This window comes from Polypterus senegalus, unplaced genomic scaffold, assembly GCF_016835505.1.
Source record: "Polypterus senegalus isolate Bchr_013 unplaced genomic scaffold, ASM1683550v1 scaffold_6266, whole genome shotgun sequence".
Lineage (NCBI taxonomy): Eukaryota > Metazoa > Chordata > Cladistia > Polypteriformes > Polypteridae > Polypterus > Polypterus senegalus.
Genome location: NW_024378163.1, coordinates 1 through 11,959, shown reverse-complemented (window position 1 = coordinate 11,959; position 11,959 = coordinate 1). Strand labels below are relative to the sequence as shown.

General features: G+C 40.6%; 1 protein-coding gene across 1 annotated transcript; it reads left to right on the top strand.

Annotated features, from left to right (window-relative positions):
- Positions 1–420: 420 nt before the first annotated feature.
- Positions 421–11,109, top strand: LOC120519557 (E3 ubiquitin/ISG15 ligase TRIM25-like; the record flags this gene model as incomplete). The annotated part of the gene is made up of 3 exons (XM_039742510.1): positions 421–999; positions 6,964–7,059; positions 10,882–11,109. Coding segments are annotated over exons 1-3 (903 nt in total), but the record flags the coding sequence as incomplete, so codon positions are not given.
- Positions 11,110–11,959: the final 850 nt, after the last annotated feature.

Below are 11,959 nucleotides of genomic sequence, written 5' to 3'. Positions count from 1 at the left end.
TAAATTCCTGGCATGGACAAAGAAAAACACAAAAATTCATCATTGATAAGCAGGATATGACAACTTATTATGGAATGGATCATTTGTTTAATAAAGAGGACTAATATGGACTCTGAAGGGGACTTCATTATGATGAATAAATGAATAAGAAATACTGACATGAATGACACTTTAGCAGACCCCCTGTGACAGGTCATCTCCTCATTCACTTGGTGGTCTTCACTCTCTGAGCTCCTGTCTCACATTAACTGTTCACCCTCAGTGTCTCCTCAGATGTTTTCTCTGTGAGCTCTCAGCTTTCTCTTTAAATCTCCTCCTCCTCCTCACTGAGCTCAGACAAACTTTCACTTTCGTTTCTTCACAAGTCACTTCCTTGTTTGTCTGACTGATTCTCTCTGCCTGCCTCTCCTCAGACTGACGATGGCTGAAGCCCAGCTGTTTGTATCTCAGGACGAGTTCACCTGCTCGGTGTGTCTGGACACCCTGACTGACCCCGTCACCATCCCCTGTGGTCACAATTTCTGTCTGAAGTGCCTCAAGGACTGCTGGGATCAGAGCCAAGAGAGCAGCTGTCCTCAGTGCAGAGAAAACTTTACCACGAGGCCTGCTCTGCGAAGAAATAATCTGCTAAATGAAGTCGTTAAGATATTAAAGGAGACGACTCTCAGTCCTCCTCCATCTCATAATTATGCCGGCCCTGGAGACGTGGAGTGTGACTTCTGTACTGGTAAGAAGTTCAGAGCGGTGAAGTCCTGTCTCACCTGCCCAGCCTCCTACTGTCAGACTCACCTGCAGCCTCACTATGAAGGAGACGTCCTGAAACACCACAAGCTGGTTGATCCTGATAGAAATCTGAAGAAGAAACTCTGTGAGAAACATCAGAAAAGTCTGGAGATATTCTGTAAAACTGATGATTCCTGTATCTGCATGATGTGTGTGGTGACTGGACATAATGGGCATAAAATGGTCGAGCTGGAGACGGAAAGAGAAGAAAAGCAGGTGAGTGAAGTTTAGTGTTTAATGGAAACTGTTTGAATAACTTTGAGTTAAGGAATTTGTACATTTAATGTGACAGAGAAATCTATTCATCTACAGTAAAACTCGATTATCTGTCACTTGATTAACTGTCAGGACTAAATAACAAAAACCCAACCTTCTGCACGCCAGCGTCTCCCGATTACTACTGCGAGTTCTGCACATTGGAACAACAGAAATCCCAGTGTCCGTTACGTACCTTCAGCTTTAATAGCGGTTTGTAGCTTTTCTCTTTTGTTATAATTAAACTAAACTACAATACATTGTTATGGCCTATCAACATATGTGTGTGCTGTTTGAACTTATTAAACGTTTACGAAACAGCAACAGCTCTTCATGTATTGCTTCAGTGATGGAGTAGGAAGGCCAACAGTGAACGATATAAAGCGGGATGCTGAAATAATTGAAAAATGTGCTGAAAATGGAAACCAGTGACGGTAATGTTATTCTGTATTAATGTTAATGGTCTTCTGCATTGTAATTTTCTTTATATATTCTGTTATTTCAGGTTGTGTTAATATATTGTGGCATGCAGGCAGCTTGTGATGCTCTGTATGGGGGCAGAAAGGGCGGAAAGCTGTAAGTGATGGGACTGGCTGAGGGGCTTCTGTTCTTTGAGGGGTGGACAGGAGAAGTGAGGAGAGAAGGGAAGATGTGGAGCAGGGAGTCAGGAGACAATAAGCAGGAGTGTTTGTGGGATCAGAAATACACAACGAGTGGCAGGAGATCAACTGATCGGTAGGGAAAGCTTTCTTTGATTGTTTAGGAGATGAGCTCTGTAAGCCAAAAAACGGAGTGTAAGACAGGACACCGCTTGTGAGGGAACGAAGACTCCACGTAAAACATAGAAAACTACAGGAGCTCTGAGTTGTATTTGCTTATTATGCCGGTCATTACAATATTATTTAAATTAATTCATTTTGGTAATATAGCTTTTTACGACTGTTCCCTAAACTAATCTACTGTATGTCATTTTTAAAGTAGCTGCTCTGCTATCCGTCTTTTCTCTTATCCGTCACAGCCTCGGTCCTGACCCCTGACTGATAATCGAGGTTTTACTGCACCTTATAAACCTGATGTTTCAAGATCAGAGCATTGGCTGCTGGAGTCCATCCTGGTGAGACTGGTGCAAGTCATGAAACAGCTCAGGATGAGATCCCCAAGATGGCCCACAAACACCTGAGTTCTCTCCTCACAGCCAGCTGAGTTTCTTTCTGCTCTGATCAGTTTCTCTTTTGAGTTTCTAAGGCAGTGGGAGGCCAACTATAGCCTGCTGTCTAGAAATGTCCACTGGCAGGGGTGGGAGCGTCACGTGGGCTACGCGTAGAAATGTCTGACATTCGGACCCTCCTGAGGTGTTCTTAACAAGATGATGTTACAGTTGGCTGATGTAAGCGTAGTAAGTGAGCACACAATGTCATCCTAAACGTAATTCAATAGAAGGTCTGACACGTCAATAGACACACTCTGTACTGCTGACACTTACACGCTGAGTGTGCTTAGCTGCTCGTCTGCCTTTGTGGTGTTTGTCCATTTTTAAAGAATCGGAGTTTGCATTTGGCTGATCTCAGAGCTGTTTAAGAGACACATTATTGTCACATGTCAATCTGTATTGTACTCCAGAGTTAAGTCTACGATTCTTACAATAAGTTCAGCTCAGAAATGTCAATATACTATTCCTGTGTAGATTTTCTGTTTTTAATGTTATAACTCATCAGGCTCTTCATTAGTGATTAGACATCATGTTATTTAGTGGAGCAGTAAGGACATTTTGAATGTCAAACCCCTGAGTGATAATCACACAAAATGTATGATTATGACAGACTCTGAGCTTTCATATTTGGTAAAACCCTAACAAGTCCAGCAGGAGTGTAAAGAACTTACTAGAAGTGTAAGTCTGACCATCTAAGCCAAATTTAAAATCCTCATCACTACTACACAACCTCAATGTACAGTAAGTTCAGATAAAGACTGTGACAGATAGGGGGCGCTATCGCTCCTTTGAACCCTCCGATCAAATGTCAGACACCAAGTAAAAATCCTAATATTGACATTATTCATAACAAACAGTACACAAACCACCCTCCTCTCCATAATACTCATTAAATTACACACAATACTCTATAATAAACCAATCCTCCACTCCCACAAGCGTTGCCACCCTTCCACCCAGCTCAGCTCACCATCTGGGAGCTGCCACAGTCCTTTTATAGTTCGTGACCCAGAAGTGCTTCTGAACCCTCAGTCCATATGACTTCTTAGCACTTCTGGGACAGATCAAAACTCTTCTTTTTCTTCACCCTGGAAGCACGTCATTTCCCTTGTCCGTGTGACTCAGACGTACTTCCGGGGTGTTGGGCAAATAATACTCTTTGCTCCTCCCTATAGCTCCAATGTCCAGGATTCCCTGCTTGTCTTTGGGACACCTCCAAACTGCAGGGAGGGCTCCATCTGGCGGCCTGGGGGTATTGGCCGGGATGACAAGCCGGCCATAGACCACAAGACATTTAAATTCAGTCCACCATTTGGTGGAGTCCTCGCTGGAATATTAAAGAGCTCGGCTCACAGGTGAACACACGTTTAGAAACCAACATCTCAAACAACAATGAAGTCTATGAAGTGGCCTGATATTTTTCAGTTTACTATGAATCAGGTCACTAATATCGACATCTAATTTTTGATCGGTTTATGTTTTCTGTTGTTTGGCTATCACTTGATTTGGATTGATTTACATAAAACAGTTCTTCAGATGTCCATAAAAGCAGACATGTAATTGTAGGACAGACTGGCACTGCTTGGTCAGAAGTCTTTTTCTTAAGCTGCCACCGCCTGCCCCTCTTTTATTAACTTGTACCTTTAGCTCAGATGTCAGTTCACTTCACCAGGACTCTCCTTGACAGTTTTGTGTCTCATCTGATCAGTCTGATCAAACACAGCAAATGACACCCAGCGATGTCTCAGTATGTCACTGTTTATCACTTTGTGACTGAAGAAGGAGACAAAACTCAACTTGATGGACAACACTTAACAAGAATTAATAGTAAAAAGGTTGGATTTCAGTTCATCCAAGACACCTACAGCAGCAAGTCCTTTGTAAGCACTAGAACTCTGATCTCTGCACCTCGATTATCTTCTGCCCTGTAGTAAGACCCTTATTGTGGTCATCACAAAGGCTAAATGATCTCTTCTGCTCCAAAGGGTAACATAGTGCAAGATGGTAAGAGCTGAAGACCCCTGTAATGGAGTTGAACGTGGGGGTCGCATTCAGTCCTGACTTGATAAAAGAAAGCAAGGTGCACAAGTAAGAGAGACCACATCTAAAATCTGTAGAATTACTGAAGGAGGACATCAACCAGCAGTTGTACATTTGTTTGCCACTAAAAGATAACCAGTAAGTGTGAAACCTCAAAGACTTTAAACTGCTGAACAACTCGCAGTCACAGGAGAAAAGGACAAGAGAGAGAAAAGAATCTGTTAGAAGAAAGACAAAGCAAACTGAATGTTCTTAAATGTGTGACAGAGGAAGCTCTTCATGGACACAACAATCTGGACAAAGCGTCACCTCCACCTGAGTGACCATAAACCAAGTCAGGAGTTCACCTGCTCAGAGTCTGAGAACTTCTCACTGTGACTCGGTAGTTAAGATAAAGCCAGGGGGTGAATTCTGGGAGTTGACATCACCATAACTATGTGAAGGAGAAGGCTTAGCTGTTGTGAGGGTCTCTTCATAAATTCAGTAAGAAAACTAAAGTGGACTTGAATCAGTTCAGAGCAGCGTCTCACACACACAGAGGAGCTGTAAGGGAGTGTAGACAACCTGTGAGGAAAACCAAACTGCCATCACAGTGCCGACTCTAGAAACTTAATAAGTAACTAAGAACTGAGATGAGAACATTTAAAAGCTGGTTGGGAATGAGTGATGTTTTCTGGGAAAGTTTTTGGATAAAAATTATGAGAAATAAAATCACAAGTAATGTGCATTTCCTATACGTGCAGGAGAAAGAACCAACTAAGGTAACACAGACTCATGTTTGGTGTTGTCTGTTGGTGTCGTCTGTCTGTATACACTTGAATACGCACATCTTCACGTGTCCTTATATTAGAAATACATTTTATTTTTCGACTGTAACTTGTCCCTGGTGGAGTTTGCATGTTCTCATTGTGTTCATGTGGATTTCCTCCTACAATCGAAAGACATGCAGTTTAGGTGGACTGGGGCTTTGGAACATTAGCTCTATTGTGTGTGTATTCAACCTCCATCTTCTTGTTTTTCCTCTCTTCTTAGTGAATCTGGAGTAGGGGGCTCTCAAAAACAGGGCCTGTTAAAGCCCACTGAGACACTCCTTGGGTGATTTATGGATATTCAAGAAAATAGAAATTGTGTTCTTTCCAGTATGAGGTGCGCAGAGTGAAGAGTAAAGCAGACAGGCCTGTTCCTTGTGCTGCTCCAGTGTTGCTCACACAGTCCTTGAGTCTGCTTGACTGATAGTCCATCATCAGGACACCACAGGCTCACCCACCTGCACATCTCTGAGCTGACCCCTTAACCAGGATGGCTAGGTGGTGTCGAAGGCTCTGGTGAAACCAAAACACATAAACATAAAAAACACATCTCTATTATCAGAGACGAGACGTGATCTTTCTGAAGAGTCTATTTGAAAGTCCAGAGAGAAGGAAAGCAAGATCTGAGAGATGGAGACTTTGGCCATTTCAAAAGTCTACAAAAATGATAGTAAAGATTGCATTCGCACAAACAAACAGAAACTATTACTCAATGAAAAAAACAGATCAGCAAATAGAGATTGAATATATTGTTTGGATTGAATCTTTCAGTCAGAGACTTGTAGATCGTCTAATTCGTGTTGCCATTAGGGAAAAGTAGTGTTTCTTCCCAATGAAGAGGCCTCTCTTTGAGAATTATAAGGTGTGTGGTTTAGTTAAAGTGAAATCCAACGTACACAGTCACGCTTGGGTCACAGAGATGCACAGATACACAGGAGATTTTAGAGACAAAAGTTTTTCAGGAACTTCAATCAAACATAAATCTCTTTCAAGATTGAATCGAGCTCCATGTGTGGTCGGAGGGGACAGTTATGACTCTCAATTAGAAGAATAGACAATCTTCCTGTTCATAGGGGCGCACCTCGGGAGCGGGACCACCACAGGAACAGAGTAAGTCTGAAGGAGAAGATAGACAAGGCAGTGAGACAAAAGGACAGGTGATGTACAGCCTTTTAAATATTTGAAGCGCCGCACAAACCAAACCTGGGAGTGGATGAGTGAAGCGAGCAGGGGGTGGAGTTCCAAAGTTTTATTAAAAATAATAATCTGTCACCTAAACAAAACACCTGATGTAAGTAACATATAAAAATATCATTTCTGAGTTTTAGAATTCCTTTAAGTTTCCTTCTTCTTGAATTCAACAGAATCGTTTGTGTATTTCAGTATCTTTCTTGACTCCAGAAAATGACAACGGCAGACAACATCCTCACATGTCCGACTCAGGATATCAAATGGCCTTGTACTGACCTGACGTGTTTAAAGTCCTCTTGGCCTTTCACCAGTTTCTTTACTTTACACTCCAGTATCTTTTTATTATTTTTGATGTTGTGTGAACTTCACAATTCCCAGTTTGTCGATGTGATGTCTTCTAAATGTCAAGAACTAACTCACACATCACTGAGCCTTCAAACTGTCTTCTATATTTCACGTTCTCTTCAAACCCAAACTCAATCTTACATCAATTAAATTAAACCTTTCTTTTAATCTTTATTATCATTCCTGTTTGTTAAATCAAATCTAAGTTGTGTCATGAAATGTCAAACAAATGTGTTGTGAAAATATCAGGAGTCAGAAAGAGAAGAAGAAATCACAAAGTGAACTTGAATTCTGATCTGACCACGCATGTCCTCTTGTGTGTCCAAACAGAAACAGCTGGGGGTGACACTGAGTGACATCAAGAGGAGACTTAAGGAGAGAGAGAAGACACTGAAGGAGATGAGGAGGGCGATGGACGAGATGAAGGTGAGTGGAATAGGAAGACAACACTTCATATCAAAGAGGGGGGAGAAATAAATGAGAACTTGAAGAGCAGCAGAGCTTCACTGGTGATGATGAGTAGGAACACAAGAAGTGAGAGTCAGAGAAGACATTTTGTGGTGTCCTTCATGGCCTTTCACTGTTGACAGAATCCCAGGTGTTACTCAGTGGAGACTCAGACAGCGTCACCCTAAAGTCCTCTGATATTCCATCAGCTGCTTAGAGGGGACTTAACTCTACTGACAAAAACTCACACTGAAGGTCGATGCTGATATTCTGAATTAGATCAGCTGGCACAACATCCATTAATGGTCTAAGATGATTTTATTTTAAAAATAGCATTGCATACAATCAAGTTCAACTTATACAACAAATGATGTTAAAAGTCAAAATAAAATAAAAAAAAAAAAAAAAACAGAAAGTTAAAACAGAAATCTAAAGAAAAAAATGCAAAAAATAAAAAACTGCCAAACAGGATTCATGCTGCAATCCAGAAAAAGAGAGAAGAGCTGAGAGCTGGGCCAAAATTCCTGATAATTTAGAAAAATAAATAAATAATTAAATAGATAAATAGGAAGAATTTCCATTTCCTCTGCTATGGATGCTTCTTTTAAAGTTTTATTAATTTGATCTTACCATATTTTATAAAGGTTTTGAACAGATATTCTAAGTGAGAATTCGTTATTTTTAAATGTCAAACATCAGTGACCCAGTGACTTATCACATGTGGGCTGGGGGTCTTCGAGTTCAGCAGGACAAATCGACGAGCTCACAATGAGGTCAAGACAGTTGCTAAATGTGTGACTTATGTTTTTAGGCTTCATTACTTTTTCTCCAGTTGCGCTGGTAATTTCTGTTATAGCATTGCAAACTTCCTGCTTGTTGATTGCTGAGCTAAGATCTTGATAGCCTTCTCTCCATGTTCACCGTAATGATGTTGTGATTTAAAGATGAGTTGTTCAAGTTCTTTCATTATCAAGAGGTTACATTCTGATTGGAGAGCCTGTCTTTTAATGTAAAATGCCTCATTTGGAGAAATGGGATATTCTTGATTTATTTTGGAGATCGTAATGGTCATCTCTTCTTCATTCTAGAATTTCTCAGTTTTATTAGAATCAAGAACTTAGGGATCTCCACTGTTTGATTGAGTGCAGACTTTACATAACGTACACCTCCAAATGGTTTACTTAAGCTTTAACATTTTATCACAAAGGACTGTAAGGTTCTCCAGTGGTTGCATCTACTGAATCTCAGATCCACTTTCCTCCATTCACTTTGCATGTGGAATTTACCCCTTCTTCCAGTATCTCAGTGGGTTTCTTCCAGTTATTCCAGATCTTGCCCCACAGCCTCATATTTCAGTTTGGTTAACTGGCAGAAACCCCAAATTGGTTCCATTGTGATCACTAGTGTAGTTCTGACCCTGTAACGAGCTGGCAGAATATCCCTGGTAGCACACTTCCCAATACCCAGTTTTGCCAGGAGTCATTTATGTGAAAGATCTCATCCAGCAGAGTCAGAACTCATCACACACATTTCTGTGCCAACACAGAACAAACTTGCCCAACCTAATTTATTTAACACAGACTTACATTAAACAGACCAACACCATTGAGTGTACTAAAGTACTAAACACAGCCAGTCCAGACCAGTGGGGTTTGTCTTTATTTCAAAGAAAGTAGGTGGGTCACAATATGTCACTCAACACTGTGTAGTCCAATCAAGACACAGAGGTTATAACTGAAGAAGTACAAGTGAAGGAGAGTCAACCTCACAGACTGACCTTCACTTCGGTTTATGTTTCTACGCTCGTCTACTTTTGTTGTTTCCTCCTAGAATTCCTGCCTATTACTGATGCATGAAATCCCCGCTCTTACCAATGATGACCGTGACATTTTTCAGCCAGGATTCCTTCCACTAGATGTTGTTCAAAGTCTTCCTTTGTGTGTTTTTTGTTTATTTATTAATGTTAATGTTGATTTGGTTGAATATCTGCTTTATTCTTTGTATTTGATTTTGTCTATAAGCTGCCTTTGTTATGGTCCATGTGGTTTGTGTGTGGCTCACCAAGAGGTGGACCCTCTGCCAATCACCACCTGGAGCTTCCCTTCCACCCTACAAACCTCGACTATCTCCCACAGTTTCATTGTGAATGTGCTCTGCGAGTTGTTACGTTCTTGTATTCTTTTAGCTGTGCTTTATGCTTTTGTGATTTTCTGGATTTTTCTGCATGTGCTTTGTTTTTCAACAACTGTCTTTGGATTCTGTTTGGAAACTTTGTTTTGGATTGGCTTGTATGGCTCAAAAGAGTGTCTGTGTATTTGGAATACAACTTTGTGTAGAATAAATCTTTAATTATATAAAGTTTCTATCAGGGTAATATTGTATGGATCTATCTATCTATCTATCTATCTATCTATCTATCTATCTATCTATCTATCTATCTATCTATCTATCTATCTATCTATCTATCTATCTATCTATCTAGTTTCCTCAGTCTTATATGCGGCATAGGCTGAACTTCTAGTCACAATTTCACTACTGCTCCTCAGCTTTTAACCAAAGTCTTTAAATTGTTCTGCATTACTGGTGGTCTGATCCATCCTCTTATAATTGTTCATTTACAACTGGACACGTGACAATGACATCTGGATCCTTCCTCCCCTTCTCCAGCCAGGAGCCTAGCCACCAAACCAGGGAGGTTTTCCACATGTGTACCTAAAAGGCAAAACACCTTATGAGACTCTCTATATCTGGGGTAAAGATACATCTAAATACCCTAATAATAAATCTCATAATATCATTTCTTCCTCATTCTAGTGGCTGGTTAGTAGGTGACCTTTTAGGGCTTCTCATCCTCACCTTCTATCGCAGAGTTATGTGAGTCACTGTCCAGATGTGCAAAGTTCTAAAAACAGCAGAACACTTCCAGCTTTGGGGTTGATGGTCCTGGAGAGTAGGCACCTTTTACCTCACATTTACTTCCCACATAGTAACACACAGCCAGGTGTCATCATATAAGTATGACTCATAGTTACAATAGAAAATTCATTAGTAATAATGCAAAGTTCATAAATGAAGTAGAAATACATCAGACATGGAAATAAAGACACACAACTCTGAGCTTTACAATGAAAAAGAGATGGAAAGTAAATATGCAAAGAGTTCATGAAATTAAAGGAAATCTGAAGCCCCTTGACCAACACCTAGACCCTCTTGTTTAATATCTCCATCTCACTGGTCTGATACCCCAAACTAGAGTACAACTAATATACACAAGTCTGTGGTCCAGAAATACTTTTATTTTAACACAACTACCATCTAACACACAAATTAACTCCCTTTACAAATTCTTCTTCTTCTTTATTCCTGCTGTGTGTTGTCCTACTCCACTCCTAACCTCAGTTTGAGCAGGAGATGTCCTTTTTAAAGGCAGACATTTATATAAACTAGCAAGTCAAATGGAGTCCTCACAATACAGTAGAGGTGTTCCCAGAAGCTCCTGCCAATGGCTCTCAAGATCCTTCACAAGGAAGCCTTTCATGACTGTGTATCTCATAAAGTCCTGCAGTTTCCTTAATAGCAGCATCAGCAGAGTGATGATGTTACTCGGCATAATGGAGGAAACATATTGTATGGGAGTCATTCTGCAACTGACCTTCCATCTGCAAATTAAGTACCACCAGTCAGTCCAGCCAATTCAAACTGTCCTTCACAACATCAAAATAACAACAAATGTGCCTCATGATTGGTTATTCTTATCAGGTGACTCAATTCTTATTCTAAACCTTAATCCTGTTTATTCAGATGTCTGTGGTAAGAGAGGTGCAAGAAAATGAGAAGAGCTTCACTGCTCTGATACGGTGCATTGAGGAAGCCCACAGGAAACTGACTGAGCGGATCAGAGAACAAGAAAAGAGAGAAATGGAGAAGGCTGATGGAGTCATGGAGCAACTGGAAAAGGAGATTGAGGAGATGAAGATGAGAGAAGCTGAGCTGAAAGAGTTTTCTGAGACCAAGGACCATCTCCACTTCCTGCAGGTGAGAGCGACACTTCACAGGGAGTCTGATCAGACTGGGGTGTGTGGGACATGAGAACATTTAGAGAGAAATTTAAAAGATCTGAGGAGTTTGTACAACATAACAAGAACAGGCCATTCAGAATAACACAGATCATTTTTTCATATTTCCTTAACATTTCAAAAATTCTTTTTACAAATATCTCAAATTTGGGAACTTCATGTACATGACAGACAGATGAATCTACAGCTGTTTGTGTGAATAGTGATTATTTTATGAAGTCTAAAAGTTGACATCTAATAAAGGATGGTGCCAAGTCTTTTCCAAGGCTACCTTCTGATGTGTCCATCCTTAAACTGATGAGATTCAAATCCTTCAGCATTTCCTCACGGTTCAGACCCCACAGTCCAGTCTCGTCTCTCATCTCTCATCTTTCGTGTGTGTTTTTCTCTCACACTCCCCACAATAGTCCTGATGTCGACTGTGTTTCACAGACATTATGGAGATTCTCTTCTTGATTTACACTTCACACATGATGGTCGCTTAATAACACAGCTTGTCGTAGCTATCGCTCTTTTGTATGGTTGATGAAGATGATGAAGATACAAAGGCTCCCAGGATTTCCTCACAGGTCACACTTCTGAGCTGCAGACCTTCAATTATATAATCATATTAATGAGCTTTCTCCCTACATGTGTTAGTCTTTATATTTAATTTAATTTAATTAAGTTTGTCTCAGAACCATAAAAAGCCCAACGCCTTGTTTTGTGTGCCAAGTCAATTCTGGACCCACCTGCCCCCTCAGTCCCTTTATCTTGACTCTCCTCTCATGGAGTCCTGTGTGAAAAGCTCATTGATAGTTAAG